The sequence below is a fragment of the Sceloporus occidentalis genome, unplaced genomic scaffold (assembly GCF_023333645.1).
Source record: "Sceloporus occidentalis isolate IW3139 unplaced genomic scaffold, rSceOcc1.0.p SCAF_420, whole genome shotgun sequence".
Taxonomy (NCBI): domain Eukaryota; kingdom Metazoa; phylum Chordata; class Lepidosauria; order Squamata; family Phrynosomatidae; genus Sceloporus; species Sceloporus occidentalis.
Window position 1 is genome coordinate 315,334 of NW_028317400.1, and position 18,446 is coordinate 333,779.

Here is an 18,446-nt window from a genome sequence, read left to right on the forward strand (position 1 = left end):
CCAAATCCATTAAGAGAAAGATAACAATCCTGTGTGTCCAGCTCCGGGACAGCTTATACCAGTGAAAGCGGAAACCGCAGCCATTCATCGCTCCTGGAATAACCGTGTAAGACAGCGCGGCTTGTTCCAGTCTGAGGGGCTATTATATTTGTGACACGGTATCCGTGGGACATTGGACGAGCTGACGGCCTCCAGGGAACGGCCTCCGCTTTGGCTATGACGCAGACAATGGTGCGGCGGAGAGGCGGCGGGTACCGTTACACGGTGTCCCTTTCACGCCCGTCTCCCTGTCATGGATCCCTGAGAGGCCGCATTGTCTGCCGCCACTCGTGGGACTCTACCTCAGCCACGACCGCATTTTCCCATCAGACCAAAGCCAAGGATTACAAAGGCAGCTTTCATGGCGCGCGAGCCGCGGTATCAGAACGGGGCGAGCGGCGATCCTCAGCCCGGAGCTGCAGTCCAGTAAGCCTGATCAGGACGACGTTCGGTGATGTGTATCTAGTGCCACTATCAATACGTGGAAACCTGAAAGAGAAATAAAACGTCCTCCTCTATTGGGGTAATCGGGGATATGGGTAATCCAACCGGCGGCAGGGACCATTACTGTCCCACGGACACCAACAGCCCCACTGACACCAACGGCCCCACTGACTCCAACGGCCCCGCGGACTCCAACGGCCCCACTGACTCCAACGGCCCCGCAGACACCAACCCTCCCACTGACACCAACGGCCCCGCGGACTCCAACGGCCCCGCGGACTCCAACGGCCCCACTGACTCCAACGGCCCCGCAGACACCAACCCTCCCACTGACACCAACGGCCCCGCGGACTCCAACGGCCCCGCAGACACCAACCCTCCCACTGACACCAACGGCCCCGCAGACACCAACCCTCCCACTGACACCAACGGCCCCGCGGACTCCAACGGCCCCGCACACACCAACCCTCCCACTGACACCAACGGCCCCGCGGACTCCAACGGCCCCGCACACACCAACCCTCCCACTGACACCAACGGCCCCGCAGACACCAACCCTCCCACTGACACCAACGGCCCCGCGGACTCCAACGGCCCCGCACACACCAACCCTCCCACTGACACCAACGGCCCCACTGACACCAACCCTCCCACTGACACCAACAGCTCCGTGGGCTCCAACGGCCCCACGGGCAACAAGGGAATCTCTTTTATGAAACCTGTTTGGAAAATAAATAAACTGGTTTTGAGGGTTTAAACGCCGCCGGTGCCACTCCTTCCGGTGAGGAGCGCGGACACGTTCCGCAGGGTAGGGCGTCTCCTGTGAATGATGTCATAAACCCGCGCTGCCCACAGAGGTCTGTTGTTGACCTGATTTTACTCCTGTTTCGGGAAATCGTGTGGCTGGTGAGCTCTGCTGCCACGAGTCTGCGCGTCGTCCTACATCCAAGAGCCGGGAGTGAAAAGAGATCCAGCTGAGGACGAGGCGGCGCGTTAGGCCGGGTACCGGGACGCCGCGCTCTGCAGTCTGTGTGTTTTCTGGGTAACGTTCTGTGCAGAGCGTCTCGCTGGCCCCTCGGACACCGTGCTCTGCAGTCTGTTTTTTGGGGAGTAATGTTCTGTGCAGAGCGTCTCGCTGGCCCCTCGGACACCGTGCTCTGCAGTCTGTTTTTTGGGGAGTAATGTTCTGTGCAGAGCGTCTCGCTGGCCCCTCGGACACCGTGCTCTGCAGTCTGTTTTTTGGGGAGTAATGTTCTGTGCAGAGCGTCTCGCTGGCCCCTCGGACACCGTGCTCTGCAGTCTGTGTGTTTTTGGGGTGATGTTCTGTGCAGAGCGTCTCGCTGGCCCCTCGGACACCGTGCTCTGCAGTCTGTTTTTTGGGGAGTAATGTTCTGTGCAGAGCGTCTCGCTGGCCCCTCGGACACCGTGCTCTGCAGTCTGTGTGTTTTTGGGGTGATGTTCTGTGCAGAGCATCTCGCTGGCCCCTCGGACGCCGCGCTCTGCAGTCTGTTTTTGGGGGAGTAATGTTCTGTGCAGAGCGTCTCGCTGGCCCCTCGGACGCCACGCTCTGCAGTCTGTGGGAATCCGGTAAGTATTGCGGCTCCGGAGGATCCGGATTCTTTATGCAGAGCGTTACATTTAGTCGGATCGTCTGACGTCCGCCCGGTTCTGGCTTTTCTCAGATCTTTTTCCGTTTCTATCTTCGCGGGAAAAACACGGAAATAAATTCTGGGTTACATGTGAGGGGGTAATCCAGAGCAGGCACAGATCCCTGGCAGTGATGGGGTTAATCCTGCAACAGGAACGGGTGCCTTTCATTGATGGGGTTAATCCTGCAGCAGAAACGGGTGCCTGGTAGTGATGGGGTTAATCCCGGGGAAGGATCAGGCGCCTGGCAGTGATGGGTTCATCCCGGGGAAGGAGCAGGTGCCTGGCAGTGATGGGGTTAATCCCGGGGAAGGAGCAGGTGCCTGGCAGTAATGGGGTTAATCCCGGGGAAGGAGCAGGTGCCTGGCAGTGATGGGGTTAATCCTGCAACAGGAACGGGTGCCTGGCAGTGATGGGGTTAATCCCGGGGAAGGAGCAGGCGCCTGGCAGTGATGGGGTTAATCCCGGGGAAGGAGCAGGTCCCTGGGCAGTGATGGGGTTAATCCCGGGGAAGGAGCAGGTACCTGGCAGTGATGGGGTTAATCCCGGGGAAGGAGCAGGTACCTGGCAGTGATGGGGTTAATCCCGGGGAAGGAGCAGGCGCCTGGCAGTGATGGGGTTAATCCCGGGGAAGGAGCAGGTGCCTGGGCAGTGATGGGGTTAATCCCGGGGAAGGAGCAGGCGCCTGGCAGTGATGGGGTTAATCCCGGGGAAGGAGCAGGTGCCTGGCAGTGATGGGGTTAATCCCGGGGACGGAGCAGGGGCCTGGGCAGTGATGGGGTTAATCCCGGGGAAGGAGCAGGCGCCTGGCAGTGATGGGGTTAATCCCGGGGAAGGAGCAGGTGCCTGGCAGTGATGGGGTTAATCCCGGGGAAGGAGCAGGCGCCTGGCAGTGATGGGGTTAATCCCGGGGAATGAGCAGGTGCCTGGCAGTGATGGGGTTAATCCCGGGGAAGGAGCAGGTGCCTGGCAGTAATGGGGTTAATCCCGGGGAAGGAGCAGGTGCCTGGCAGTGATGGGGTTAATCCTGCAACAGGAACGGGTGCCTGGCAGTGATGGGGTTAATCCCGGGGAAGGAGCAGGCGCCTGGCAGTGATGGGGTTAATCCCGGGGAAGGAGCAGGTCCCTGGGCAGTGATGGGGTTAATCCCGGGGAAGGAGCAGGTACCTGGCAGTGATGGGGTTAATCCCGGGGAAGGAGCAGGTGCCTGGCAGTGATGGGGTTAATCCCGGGGAAGGAGCAGGCGCCTGGCAGTGATGGGGTTAATCCCGGGGAAGGAGCAGGTCCCTGGGCAGTGATGGGGTTAATCCCGGGGAAGGAGCAGGCGCCTGGCAGTGATGGGGTTAATCCCGGGGAAGGAGCAGGTGCCTGGCAGTGATGGGGTTAATCCCGGGGAAGGAGCAGGTGCCTGGGCAGTGATGGGGTTAATCCCGGGGAAGGAGCAGGCGCCTGGCAGTGATGGGGTTAATCCCGGGGAAGGAGCAGGCGCCTGGCAGTGATGGGGTTAATCCCGGGGAAGGAGCAGGTGCCTGGGCAGTGATGGGGTTAATCCCGGGGAAGGAGCAGGCGCCTGGCAGTGATGGGGTTAATCCCGGGGAAGGAGCAGGCGCCTGGCTAATGTAAGAGGATTACCCCAGGCCCCTGTGCCCCCCCTGGGGGGGCTGTGACTGTGATACGTGATCTCTGGTGGGAGTCCGCAGCCACGCAGTTTAGTGATGGTACCCCTTCCACTGGGTCAGCAGACTGAACCAGCAGGGGCCCCGTGTACTCGTAGATAATAAATGCCCCCTCTGTGCCAGCAGCTGGTGCCACGGACTCCTAACATACCATTTGCCCCGGGGCAGCCGCGCAGCCACATCACACACAACAACATATCCAGGCCATACAGCGATCAACACGCGGTACTTCATACCACTAAATAACATGCACGGCTGACACGTGCCCACGTCTGTAACGCTGCCGCTGAGGGCCCCGTGGATCTTATTGGGGTTATTACCAGGAATCCTCCGTCGGCCGTTATGAGTACGGAGAGCGGCAGCCCACGTCAGAGACTCATTAATATATCTGCCGGGGTTATACCCCAGTCTCAGGGTTTTTGCCCCAGTCTCGGGGTGAAGGGGCAGATTCTCGGGGTCACACAGTCACTTCTGATTTAATGATATCTGAGCTTCCTGATTGGTGCTTTTCTCCCTGCTTTATCACAGCTGGAATCCCTACTTGAACACAGGTGACTCTTTATAATATCTTTACCGCACGGTCACGGTTTCCATAACAACCGCTAAACGAGGCAGTTGGCTCATTTATCTGCCACCCTGAGATAAGTGGCAGTTCAACAGAACAGCCTCCCAGCAGAGGTGGTAGATACAGTGAGGGTATTAAGCATGCATGGGATAGACATACGGCTCCTGAATCTAAGACGAGACCAACGACTGATTAAGGTTTGAGTCTTTACAGCAGGAGAAACGGGCGACTAGACGGGGGCCGCCGGGGGCCGGATGGGTTTCTATGTAACATTAGCGAGTCACTGCACTAAGATTTGGCAGCTGGAGTGATAGGAGTTGGCGGGGGATGTAGGGGGATATTGGGATGATGGGAATTCACTAATATTCTAGGAATATGTTGGAAAAAGTGAAACCGACGAGAAACAAAAAGAGGAAAAAAGATTTTCTAAAAACAAATAAACTCCATCCTGCGGCAGCGAGCGCGTAGAGCGCGAGCTCCTGGGGACAGAAAGAGACCGGGAAAAATACCGTTAGACAGATTTGAGTCTCACCTGAGCCGGTCCGACCTGCTGCCGGTAACGGGTCCTGCTCAGTGCCTCCCGGTTCTGACCCAGTAGAAACGTGAGCCTCTGTCTGGGTTGCTGCGTGCTCTTCTGCCCGAGTCCTAAAGACAACACTCACTGGTTCTGATGGTGGGTTTGTGCCGGTCCTGACTGGTTCTGATGGTGGGTTTGTGCCGGTCTTGACTGGTTCTGATGGTGGGTTTGTGCCGGTCCTGACTGGTTCTGATGGTGGGTTTGTGCCGGTCTTGACTGGTTCTGATGGTGGGTTTGTGCCGGTCCTGACTGGTTCTGATGGTGGGTTTGTGCCGGTCTTGACTGGTTCTGATGGTGGGTTTGTGCCGGTCCTGACTGGTTCTGATGGTGGGTTTGTGCCGGTCTTGACTGGTTCTGATGGTGGGTTTGTGCCGGTCCTGACTGGTTCTGATGGTGGGTTTGTGCCGGTCTTGACTGGTTCTGATGGTGGGTTTGTGCCGGTCTTGACTGGTTCTGATGGTGGGTTTGTGCCGGTCTTGACTGGTTCTGATGGTGGGTTTGTGCCGGTCCTGACTGGTTCTGATACGAGTTGAGCCCAATCTCTGCTCGCTTCCATTCCCTGTTCATTCCCAGTTGTGTTTTTCTCTGGCGCTGGGGGGGTCTCATTTCCCCGGGGTTCTGTTGAGAGTTCTGCCCCAGTTCTAGCTGGTTCTGGGAATTCAGTTCTCATGGGTTCTGGCGGGATGTGGGTTCTGGGTAATTCTTCGTTCTCAGTCCAAAAGCCTGATCTCCATGGTTCTGATGCCTCTGATGAGCTGGGGGTGTCAGGTCCACCTGGTTCTGGTGGGATACGAGCTCCTGGATTAGCTGGGAGATAGGTACTGGGTCCGGGTGGGTACTGGGTGCCTGGTGCTGGGGGGTGCCGGTTCTCTGGGGTGTATTGGGTCCCTGGTGCTGGGGGGTGCCGGTTCTCTGGGGTGTATTGGGTCCCTGGTGCTGGGGGGTGCCGGTTCTCTGGGGTGTATTGGGTCCCTGGTGCTGGGGGGTGCCGGTTCTCTGGGGTGTATTGGGTCCCTGGTGCTGGGGGGTGCCGGTTCTCTGGGGTGTATTGGGTCCCTGGTGCTGGGGGGTGCCGGTTCTCTGGGGACGTCCTAGTCCTGTTGGGTCCAGGCGGTGAGGGGGCTTCCTCTGTAGGCGGTGCGCTGGCACCCATGCTGGAGGCTGACAAGGTCCAGTCCTGGTGTGCCGGGGCCACTGGGGCGGCTCCTAGGAGCAGCAGAGCCCGGAGCAGGAGCCAGGGTCCGGGGAGCATCCTGCGGCCGGAGTGGAGCCTCAGCCCGGACCCTGACACATTCCAAGGCGGACCCCGCCCATTAGGGCGTACCCGCTGCCTAAGCCGCCCACAGAGGAGTGACAACTACCCTACCCGCCCCCGGGGGCGTGGCCAGCGGCAGGATCGATCGGGTCTCAAAGCCTGTTTGCTAAAGCGCTGAGCTCTGTCCAGGGTGCTGATCCAGGCAGGGAAGGGTTAATCGTTGAGTTCCCTGTAAGCACTTACCCCTGTCTGTGCTGCTGCCCCTCCCGGTCCTTCAACCCAGGGGGTAAACGCGGTAGTTGCTGGGTTTCTGCCCCTTCCCTACCCCTCATCCCTTAGGGTATTTACCCGTTTGTCCAATCACCTCCCACTCCATGGGTTAAATACAGTAATTACCCCAAAGATCTATAGAAGGTTTGGTGTTATGGAAAGCTGCCCCACCGTAACACGGCACAGACCTGGTTCAGGATTATATGGGATCAGGATTTAGGTTTTAGAACCAGCGCAGCACCAGATCCCCGACCCGACGCCGCTCCCAGCACCGGACCCCCGACCCGACGCCGCTCCCAGCACCGGACCCCCGACCCGACGCCGCTCCCAGCACCGGACCCCCGACCCGACGCCGCTCCCAGCACCGGACCCTCGACCCGACGCCGCTCCCAGCACCGGACCCCCGACCCGACGCCGCTCCCAGTACTGGACCCTCGACCGGACGCCGCTCCCAGCATCGGACCCCCCCGACACGATGCTGGTCCCAGTAGAGGGGGTATTTGTTCCCTAGAGTGTTAAATCATTTATTTTCAGGGACCCCGTGAACCACCCGCCACAGACGGGGCAACTATAAAACCCTGACAACGTAACCCCCACATTGTCACAAAATTTAGTTATTTAACCCCATCTTTAATACACAAAATAACGACGACAGTCTCAGCCGGTTTTATCCCCTGGAACAGGGGGCCGCGGGGCAATAATCCGAGCCTCTGGCTGAGCATGATAGGAATTGTATTTCTCACAAGCTGCAGGAGAGAGGTTACCTAAAACAGTTATTGGTACTTCTCCTCATTGCATGATGGGAGTTATAGTCTCTGTAGCAGTAATTAAAGTTCACAGCAGTCACGGCGCGAGCTCTCGTGTGATGAACGCACGCGCCCCGACTTGCCCCGCTCAGGGGTAACTCAAACGCCAATGTATTTCTTGGCACTAAATCGGAATGGAGCGTCTGCTCATCCAAGGCTCCCCTAGAGGACCGTCCCTCTGTGGGCGGGGCTGGGAGATCCTCCGCCTCCGCGGATCGGGGTGATGAGCGTAAAATTTCACGTTATAAATCTGCAGGATTAACCAGTTAGTGGCCAGGGCCCTCTGACTGCAGGCGGCGAGATCCCGGACTCCTAGTTGAACTGATTAACGAATTGCCCCCGGCTGATGACGGACGAGTGATGGAACCGGCCACGGGACGCAAAGTCTGCGTTCTCCTCCGTCAGCTGCGTGGTCTCCATGCCGACAGAGGCGAAAGACGGGGTCACCACGAAGTGCTCCTCGAGGGGCGGCTTCTTCCTGCGGAGACAGACAAACGGACTCAAGACCCCGGCACAAAATAACAGCCCATAGGCCGCGGCCTCGTACCACGCGCCGCACGCACCTGCACGCCGTGGCTGCCACCCCACGGATCCACGAGAAGAAGCTGAAGTTCGCTGCCACCCCTGAAAAACAGAAGAGGAGAGAAAGTGACGAGAATCGGAGCCGTCGCCTCCCAAACCCCGGGAAATTCTACAATCACGGGGCAGAAAGACGTGGCTTCCGATATCCAGGCTTCATAGGGTTAATAATCACCAAAAGGGCAATTAACCCTTTAAGTTAATTACCAGAAGGGCCCCTCGAAGCCCTGGTACTGATGGCAGGGGGGGACGGGGTGTCTAGTGGGGGCATTAGGGCCGTGTGGAGACCCCCTTGTATTGTTCACATGCTTGGGGGGGGGGGCAGGTTTGCAGGAGAGGGGTAATTATTTTGCACCGACCTGGATTAAGTCCGGGGCTCACGCGGCCGATATAGAAATACAGGAGGACGGCGACGGCGATGTTGGCCAAAGCGTAAATCCACTGGATCACAAACATGATCACGATAGACAGGATGGCCTGTAACGGAAGACAATCACGCGCTGCCAGGGGGGGGGGGTAACACGCTGCCGGGGGGGGGGGGTAATTTGGAGACAATACTCACCCCCAGGAAGGAGACCCAATGATTGCAGAGCTTGGAGTAAAAGGAAGCCGACAGACTCTGGATCTCGAACCCGAGAGATTGGTTCTGGATGTTTAAATCTGCCGGAAATAACAAGTGAGCGGGGCCCGGGGCCCATAACTCAGGAGCCGATGGACAGAGAGAGAGAGGAGAGAACCGCAGCGCAAAGAGAGGAGAGAGCCGCCGCGCGGAGAGAGAGAGGAGAGAGCCACGGCGCAGAGAGAGAGAGAGGAGAGAGCCACGGCGCAGAGAGAGAGAGAGGAGAGAGCCACGGCGCAGAGAGAGAGAGAGGAGAGAGCCACGGCGCAGAGAGAGAGAGGAGAGAGCCACGGCGCAGAGAGAGAGAGAGGAGAGAGCCACGGCGCAGAGAGAGAGAGGAGAGAGCCACGGCGCAGAGAGAGAGAGGAGAGAGCCACGGCGCAGAGAGAGAGAGGAGAGAGCCACGGCGCAGAGAGAGAGAGAGGAGAGAGCCACGGCGCAGAGAGAGAGAGAGGAGAGAGCCACGGCGCAGAGAGAGAGAGGAGAGAGCCACGGCGCAGAGAGAGAGAGAGGAGAGAGCCACGGCGCAGAGAGAGAGAGGAGAGAGCCACGGCGCAGAGAGAGAGAGGAGAGAGCCACGGCGCAGAGAGAGAGAGGAGAGAGCCACGGCGCAGAGAGAGAGAGAGGAGAGAGCCACGGCGCAGAGAGAGAGAGAGGAGAGAGCCACGGCGCAGAGAGAGAGAGGAGAGAGCCACGGCGCAGAGAGAGAGAGGAGAGAGCCACGGCGCAGAGAGAGAGAGAGGAGAGAGCCACGGCGCAGAGAGAGAGAGGAGAGAGCCACGGCGCAGAGAGAGAGAGAGGAGAGAGCCACGGCGCAGAGAGAGAGAGGAGAGAGACTCGTGAAATAAAATTACTTTCTTTGCTCTCGGCCCCTGACTGCGGGTCCTCGGTGAACGTTTGGCCCTCGGCCCTCATCCGGTCGTCTGGCTCCTCCGCGCCCTCGGGGGGGTACGGGGCTCGCTCGGCCGGCGGTGTGCCCGGTGCCGCGTCCTCCGGCCTCTCCTGGAAGTCTAGCTGGAAGCTGTCCTGCAGGGTCTCCTTGGCCGGCTTCCGGGCCCTCCGCGCTTTCTTGGCCCTTTGCGGGTCGGGTTCCTGCGGTTGGTCGGCGGCCGCGGCGTCGCCGGCTCGGAAGAGTTGATCCATGTCTCTGGTGAACTCCAGCAGGGTCCCGTTGGAGCCGTAGCCGGCACTTTTATCGAGGATGAGCGGCTGGGCAGAGCTTGGGGGCCGGGGGCCGACTCTCCGCGCCTTCTGGGGGCCGCGCTGCAGGCCATAGCTCATGGTCACCGAGAAGTAGGAATAGTCCACGGCGCTGTACGTCAGCATGAAGTTTATGGTAACGATCGGCGCCAGGATGTTCACCTGGCCGATGAAGACGAAGGCCATGGTCAGAACGCCGGTCAGGCAGATCGCGGCCACCGGGGTCTTATTTGGACCTTTCTGTGACCCGGGGAGGAAAAAGGGTTTCGTTATTAAATGAGGTTTTATTTCCGCAATTCAGGACGGATCTCAAAATTCACCGAAACTTCCTACAGCGGGCGGCAGCCGGTGGCAGAGCCAGCATCATCCGATCAATTTCCCCTCCCCCTACAAAGGCTGCCTGAACCAATCAGCAACAATAGGAGAGATAATTTAATGGGGAGGAATAATCCTGCAGATCCCGAGAACAGGAAGTTAAGACGGCGGCTCCCGTAAGGGGGGGGTCTAAATATATATATTGCTTATTAGGATCTAAAACACCGACACCCCCCCCCGACTGCAAACTGCGATAAAACCCCACAAATACCTTATGAACAAACCCCCCCCCCGCCCCCCCTGGATAAGATGCCCCTTTTTGCCTGCACGTTTAACCCTTTCTGCCTTCCTTTCTTTTTCCGGTTGCGATAAAACCGACCCCGTGAGCGAGGAAGGCGAGGGCCGGGATAACCTTCTCCTGCGCGATGCACTGAAGGATTCTGGGGGCGCCGTAAAGACCCCCCATGCAGGAGGCGAGCGACGAGATATACAGCCCCAGGAGGAAGAGGAAGCCCACCAGGGACACCTGCGGACGAGACAAAAGGGTCCGGGTTACACAACCGAGTGAGCGACTACCCCGAGAGAAATAATTACCCCATCCGGGGGTAACACCGCCAGTAGGGGACACACATTCACTCCACGTTATACCAAACTCTAGCATGCCAGCCCCGGAGGGGGGGGGGGGTAGAAGTGGCTGTGAGCGCAGCGCTGTGCCGGTTATTAGACGGCTGAGTGTTAAAGCCTCGTTCTGCTGCAGATTACGGTAAGCTGAGCAGATCCACGTGAAGCGCATTATACCGCGTGTGCGTGACACGCCAGGGACACGGCATCGAAACATGCTACCCGAGAACACCAGAGTGATTGGAGTTACCCGCTCCTTTGCATGCGGAGTGATGGGAGTTACCCGCTCCTTTGCATGCAGAGTGATGGGAGTTACCCGCTCCTTTGCATGCAGAGTGATGGGAGTTACCCGCTCCTTTGCATGCAGAGTGATGGGAGTTACCCGCTCCTTTGGATGCGGAGTGATGGGAGTTACGCGCTCCTTTGCATGCGGAGTGATGGGAGTTACCCGCTCCTTTGCATGCGGAGTGATGGGAGTTACCCGCTCCTTTGGATGCGGAGTGATGGGAGTTACGCGCTCCTTTGCATGCGGAGTGATGGGAGTTACCCGCTCCTTTGGATGCGGAGTGATGGGAGTTACGCGCTCCTTTGGATGCGGAGTGATGGGAGTTACGCGCTCCTTTGCATGCGGAGTGATGGGAGTTACCCGCTCCTTTGGATGCGGAGTGATGGGAGTTACGCGCTCCTTTGCATGCAGAGTGATGGGAGTTACCCGTTCCTTTGCATGCGGAGTGATGGGAGTTACCCGCTCCTTTGGATGCGGAGTGATGGGAGTTACGCGCTCCTTTGCATGCAGAGTGATGGGAGTTACCCGCTCCTTTGCATGCGGAGTGATGGGAGTTACCCGCTCCTTTGCATGCGGAGTGATGGGAGTTACCCGCTCCTTTGCATGCGGAGTGATGGGAGTTACCCGCTCCTTTGCATGCGGAGTGGTGGGAGTTACCCGCTCCTTTGCATGCGGAGTGATGGGAGTTACCCGCTCCTTTGCATGCGGAGTGATGGGAGTTATCCGCTCTCTTGCCGCTGACTCACCTTTTCCGCGATCATAAACTCGTAGCGGAGGAACTCGCGGGAACAAATCGCCCCGAGCAGGAAGACAAAGACTATGTACAGAAACCACCTGTGAACAAGCAGAGAGTCTGTGTGAGGGTAAGAACAGCGCAGCGCATGCACAGCAGGAATGCCTAAACCTCCGGTTCTAGAGTAATTGCTAATATTTTGTGGGGTAACAATTCTACCCCCAAAGCCCCCCCCCCCCCCCACCGGGGTAACTGGGAGTCTGGAAGCATTTTGGTTTCTCCCGCCAGCTTCATACGGAGACTTCTGTGCCGGCAGCGCGGGTTTGATGCGGACGTTTTATTGCCCCGCGTGAGGGCAGAACCCGGCCCTCACCCCACCAGGTTCCACTTACGAGATGGCGATGGCGGCCAGGGACCCCAGCGGGATGTCGGAGGCCGGCCGCTTCAGGTCTCCGCTCATATTGAAGCCGGCCATGACTCCTACGAGACAAACGGCGTTAAAGGGGCCGCGCGCGGGCATACCGTCAGACATCATTAACAGCTGGGGGCAATTTGCTCTTTTGCGGAGCTGAATTGTTGATCTTTTAACCCTTGCGGGCCCAGCCGATTATTTAACGAGAAATGAGCCGTCCGCTTCCTGTTTCCAAACCCCACTTTGGGTTTAAATCACCCCTTTTTGGTGTATTTAAGTGGCCGGAGCCAAGAGCTCTGCTGAGTATATAATGGTATTAACCACGTCTCAGACTAATCCACGGGCTCATCGCCATGGTAACGGGCGTAATCAGCTTTAATTCCACCTCACTCCTGCCATATGCGATGAGGATTACAGGCCGGGGCCGCGGTGGCGTGAAGGGGCCGCGGTGTGTTATCCGTGGGAGACATTCCTGCCCCAGCCGCCGGAATTGCCCCGGGTGAGGGCAGATGTCGGTACCTGTGGCTGTTGGGAAAAACACCCCAAACACGGTGAAGAAGGTCTCCCCGGGGCTGTAGTCCGGGAACGTGTTGTTACGCAGGAGCTCCTCGGAGTACCCGACGAAGCCGTGATCTGCAGGGGAGGGAACACGCAACAGCATCAGTGCATGGCTCAAACACGCGTGTTCTGTACCACATCTGCCAAGTGGCCCTGTTCAGTATCTCCAATCCCTCTTTGGTCCCTAAATGCTGGATCCCCCTCTCCTAGGAGCTCAGAGAGCCCTGCCACGGTGACCCCCCCCACCAATACTACACCCCCCCGCGCACCGCCACGGTGACCCCCCCACCAATACAACCCCCCCGCACCGCCACGGTGACCCCCCCACCAATACAACCCCCCCGCACCGCCACGGTGACCCCCCCACCAATACTACACCCCCCCGCCGCCACAGTGACCCCCCCTACCGATACAACCCCCCGCCACGGTGACTCCCCACCAATACTACCCCCCGTCGCCAGTGTCCCCCCCACCAATACTACCTCCCACCACCACTATGCCGACCCCCCACCGATACTACCCCTGCCACACTGATCCTCACAAATCCTACCCCCCCAGCTTATTGTCACATGAAGTGTACAGAACAAGGTCTGATCTCTCCGGTTCACATCCTGCGGGGGGGGGGGGGCTCCTCCTAACACTTCCTGTTTATTTAACAAATCATAGACCCCCCCACCAGCCAGGGGCCACAGTCAGCCTCGGCGATGCGGGGGCCCCAGGATGACGAGCGATTATTCAGAGGCGACAACAATGAGGGGAGGGAGAGTTTCTGTATCAGAGAAGCAGGAAAAACAATGCGGGGCCCACCCTGCCGGGCGGCTGATTACAGAGCGGGAGGGGGGAGGGCATTAACCCTTTCAATGCCAGGGGAGTTTCTCAATGCTCCATAAATTAATAAAACATCTCTCTGAAAGCCCCTTCTTCCCAGATGGACGGGTGGGTTACATCAACTTAATGCAAGGAAGTTTTACTTTACTGAGAGGGTGGTAGATAAGAGGACCAGCCTCCCAGCAGAAGTGGTAGAGGGTAATACAGTGAGGGTATTAAACATGCATGGGATAGACATACGGCTCCTGAATCTAAGACGAGACCAACGACTGATTAAGGTCTTTGCAGACTAGACGGGGGCCGCCGGGGGCCGACCTGGCGTCGGGTTTTGGGTTTAATTCTGTGCGGGTTTTTTCTCCCCCAGCGAGTTATTTGCTTATCGTTTATTCTGCTGCTTTTAAAATCTCAGCCGCCCGCTCCGGCAGCTTCCTACCCCACACGCCGGGATGCCGTCCAATCAGGGCGTCACAGGACAGACCCTCGTCTTGTATGATGTCATGCAGTTTCTATGTGCTGTAATTGGAAAAAGCTGCACGACACGCCCAGCGCTGACCCACACACACATATTACACATACTACATATATACACATATTGCATACACATACTACATATTACATACACATATTACATATATACACATATAACATACACTACATATTAGATATATACACATATTACATAGACATACTACATATTACATATATTCACACACATTACACACGCGTGGCTCCGTGCACAACTTGCCCCTTAACCTCAGGGCCTCGGGGGGGGGGGATTTCAGGGGCAGGAAGCCTGGAACCGGGATGGAACCAAAATGTCAAACACATCCTTCCTGACCCCGCAGGACGGGCAACACCCGCCACTGTAACCCTTCGTGCGCCACGGCGGGGTATTAACCCCGATCACCGAACGGAGATTTTAATTGGAAAATACGAAAATTCACATAAAAATCAGAAATGAACATTTATAAAGGAGGCCCCCGGCGGGGGGGGTTAAGGATGCTCGGGGGGGGAGGGTATTAAGGGTAAAAGGGGCAGCATAGAGTATACCGGAGGCAGCATTCCTTTCTCTCCATCTAAAAATGAGTTGATGCCCCCCCCCCCATGGGGCACGAACTGAGACCCTCGGGCTCTAATTATCAGGGACGAGCGAGTCTGCCCCCGTGTGGCACTTCACTGTACAGCAGCTCATGGAGTCAGTTGATGCCACCGGCGGGGGACATTAGACTGACCAAGCAGTGACATCATACCCCAACCATCACAGGGAGGGGGGTCGTTGCGGCACCGGGGGGCTCAGAATGAGTGTAAGCAGCGGGTTTACCTGGATCCAGGTGTGTGAAGGACCCGATGACGAAGTCCAGCGTGGAGACGGCCAGCAGGAGGAGCAGCAGCAGCTGCAGCCGGATGATCCATTTCACGCCGGCCAGGTTAATGGCCAACAGCCCCAGGAGCACGGCCAGCGAGATGCCCCTCACGGCCCAGATGTTCTCCAGACGGAGCACGTCGGCGATGGATTCCGCGAAGCCCGTGATGTACATGGCGCCTGCAACACACTGAGACGGCGGCCGTCAGAGCGCGGGGGCCACCAAACCAACGCCACGGCTACCGGGCAACACTAGCCACGGGCATCATCAATTCGAGAAGTGTCTATGTACCACGCGCCGACACTCACCCCCCGCCCCCCCCCACTCACCTGCCCAAATATATAAAGCAGGCCGACCGTGCCCCCGACTTTGCCCCCCAGCACAGTGGAAATCATGGAGTAGACGCCGCCGCTGCCAATGCTGCATCTCTCGCACACCCCGATACCGGACAGCACCGTGACCAGCGCCACCACGATGACAAACGACACCAGGAACATCCCCAGCAGAACCCCCGTGTTCCCCTGCAACAAAACCAGAGCGCTCAGCCATGCGACGGCTGCAGGGAACACAAATCATCACACGGACCTTCCCACAGCTACATCCAGCAACGCGGTGCCAGCGCGGCCCTTACCACGCGGCCTTCTGTCAGAATACCTCCGTCTTAATCAAGGACTCTCTGACTAATGAAAGTCTATGGAGGAACGGACTTCATTAGCATCACCATAAAGCATCACCTCGGTGTTCCCGCCACAGGACAGACATCTCAGTGGCACACGGCATCGACTACATCGACTGGCAAAACTCAACCCCCCACCCCCAGCAGCTTTCATTACCAGGCATATCACGATACTCACCACGAGCCACCCCGTCCGCAGGAATAACACCACCCCAAAAATATTGATCATGCAGGAGGTGAAGACGCCGTCCCACGTCCCGAAGAGAACCGGCTCCCAGACAAACAGCTGGATCTTCCACCATGGCCGAGACTGCAGCTGAGACACCTGCGGGGCGGAAGGACAGACACACGGATGGGTACGGAGGGCGAGACAGACCGACACGAGCCACGCAGAGAGACGGCCCAGGCATTCGGTGTTAACCTGCGCATCTTCATGGAATAAATCTTTAACGCTCTCGCTTCCACTCATACTCCCATTGAGTGCTGTTGGCTTGGTCACCCCCATTGTATCTTCCATCACGTGGCTCATGTCAAATCCAAGGCGTCAGACACACAGGTCCACGTGGTGCGGCCAAGTGAGCTGCGTTGGGCTCCCGCGCATCCTGCAACAAAGTGACAATAAGAGACAGTATGCGATTGCCACGTGACAGCGCGGAGTATCCTCTATCAGTCTTTCTGATGGCCACGAGTACCGGAAAGAGTATGATGCGGCCGCATGAAACGTGGATCTGGGCGCCCCGCGTGAACCAAACCCACCCGGGATAAAGTGACCCCACTAATCCAGCGAATCCAGGATCCCCGCCGTCTAACCGCAGACAGGGCCACTAAGAGCTCACGGACCCCGTAAGCGATCCTCCTTCGCAGGGTCTCATTCCTTTTAGGAAGCCGGAGCTGGAGTTACTGGGACGTGGTGGGTCTGCCCAGTTAGCAAACTGGAGCTTACGCAATGTTTACCCAGCAGGCCACGCCGGCTGTACAGGATTCCCGCACTCAGAGGGAGACGTGGACCTATGGCTGCTTCCAGACTACAACTCCCATTATCCTTCTGCATTTCACATTATGGAAATTGTAGTCATGAGTTCTCGCTCACTTTTATCCGTCCATACGGTGCGGCGGAGCCACGCGTGGTCCTCCCGACACCTAATCTGCCTTTCCCAGAACGCAGCGGCTACAAACCGGATCCGTGAACAAAAAGCCAGGAAAGTGGCGCCTCTCGGAAATCGTCGAGTTTATTGGATTTTTGTATCTGACAAAGTTGATGTCCTAAGTGAGCGCGGGGGGTCCGGTGCAGACCCCGCCACGGCTCAGTAACAGCCACCGCACAAATCATTACACGACCCCCCCCCCCCGCTGCCACGTACGAAAATCGCAAATAATAAATGATCCGGATTATAGTGCGTTATAATCGGCCCCCGCGTTATAATCGGCCCCCGGGTCTGGTACCTGCTAATCCCGGAGTCTCTTCACCAACGTGTGGCTCCCAGCGACCAAACCTCCAGACTTAGAGCCACGTCCGTGTCAGGAGACGTAATCTGCGGAGCCCGGATTCCACGGCCCTTCAGGACGGTGCAGTTAACCCTTTAGTGAGCTCATTACCTGAACAGGAATGAGAGAAATCCTAAAACCCCGTAAGGACCGGAATCGCCGGTAATTCTGGTTAGACAGCCACGCGCCACGTACTGCCTAACAGGGGCCGGTAAATGTGGCTGGGGGGGGCTTTCCATTTATTTCTATAGCGCCAGCAGATTCCGTAGCGCTGGTTACAATAGGGGGATAGTGAAAATTAACTTTAAAAGAGTAGTGCGCGCCTGACGTTGCTTCTCGGAGTCAGCCCCACAGCCTTCAGGATCTCCTGACATGAAGACATGAGCCTGAACCACTTCACAGACCTTTCATGGAGCAGCTTCCCAGCAGGGGAGGCAAGGATAAGGACATGCGTCTGGAGGCACAGCGCCGTCCGTTCGTCCGTCCGGAGACAGAGTGTCAGCTCTGGGACCAGCTGGGTGACTTTCTGTAACACGGAGGCCACGCGAGGGTCAGACGCTAAAACTGCTTCTGTTTTCTTGGAATTCCCAGGGCATTTAACCCCATGTTACCCCTGAGGTGAAAGAATTGCCCCAGCGGCCCTCCCTGTGGGAATGTGGCACCTGCTGCTGACACGAAGCTCCTCTGGGAAGTCGATCCCGTCTCCGGAGGGTTAATCTGAGAGGCTTTCGCTGCTCAGTAAACCCCGTCTTCCAGCACCTGCAGGGTTAAGGAAGGTAAACGTGGCGTCACCTGAGCACCTGCCCCACGTGGCTGCCTCCTCCTTGTACCCGGATCCAGGCTCCTGACTTTAATTCCCTCCGACATCTGCCAGCAGCTGCCTGAGGGTGATAGGTGCCCCCACCAACCGGTGCCAGTAAAACATTAATACCCCCCCGGAGAGAGGTGGCACCCAGCCACTAAACATCACCGTCATCCCCTCGAGGGGGCAAATCAAGTGGCCCCACCTAACTGGTTAAACCTGATCCTTCGCCTGCCTCTCAAACCGGTGGATCTGAGCGTCCAGGCCTGTCCTCGGGGGCCAGGATTTCTGTAATTATTGTCACCCTGGAAGCTTCCCGGGGTCACTCGCCACGTTCTGTATGAACGGTGGGTAACGGGCGGTGCTACACATGGAGCAATTGCCATGGCAACCAACACAGCGTTCTCTTGACTCCGTCACCATGTTGGGATTGAAATGTTATTTACTGATTTGTTTTGATGCTCGCAGGACTCCTTTGCTCAATCCATTCTCTTTAGATTGTAAGCTTGTGAGCCAAGCGTTGTGTGTCCCGTGTCTTATGCCCCTCCGTCACCTCTGGCTCATGTGGACCAGCTGCGGACCCCCTAGAAGCTTTATGTCTCTGACGAGGCAGCGGCGGTGTTAGCTGCTGTCACATCGTTGTTTGTATGTTGTGTGCATTAAGCTCCATGCGCGGCCCCCCAGGACAC

General features: G+C 57.6%; 1 protein-coding gene across 1 annotated transcript; it reads right to left on the bottom strand.

Annotated features, from left to right (window-relative positions):
* Positions 1-7,591: 7,591 nt before the first annotated feature.
* Positions 7,592-15,975, bottom strand: LOC149272775 (solute carrier family 12 member 8-like). The gene is made up of 13 exons (XM_089506756.1): positions 15,892-15,975; positions 15,649-15,795; positions 15,124-15,315; positions 14,752-14,983; positions 12,564-12,677; positions 12,025-12,112; positions 11,646-11,733; positions 10,372-10,518; positions 9,332-9,917; positions 8,421-8,518; positions 8,218-8,335; positions 7,839-7,903; positions 7,592-7,750 (listed from the first exon to the last, which is right to left on the bottom strand). Exons 1-13 carry the CDS (start codon positions 15,973-15,975, stop codon positions 7,592-7,594), a joined length of 2,118 nt encoding a protein of 705 aa, XP_089362882.1.
* Positions 15,976-18,446: the final 2,471 nt, after the last annotated feature.

Excerpts from the sequence above, each read along its gene's own strand:
- LOC149272775 (XM_089506756.1), bottom strand. The coding sequence starts at position 15,975 with ATGGGGGTGACCAAGCCAACAGCACTCAATGGGAGTATGAGTGGAAGC. Across the intron at positions 8,519-9,331 it reads AGGGGCCGAGAGCAAAGAAA|ATTTAAACATCCAGAACCAA; the intron begins GTAATTTTATTT and ends TATTTCCGGCAG. Across the intron at positions 7,751-7,838 it reads CAGCCACGGCGTGCAGGTGC|CCGCCCCTCGAGGAGCACTT; the intron begins GTGCGGCGCGTG and ends CGCAGGAAGAAG.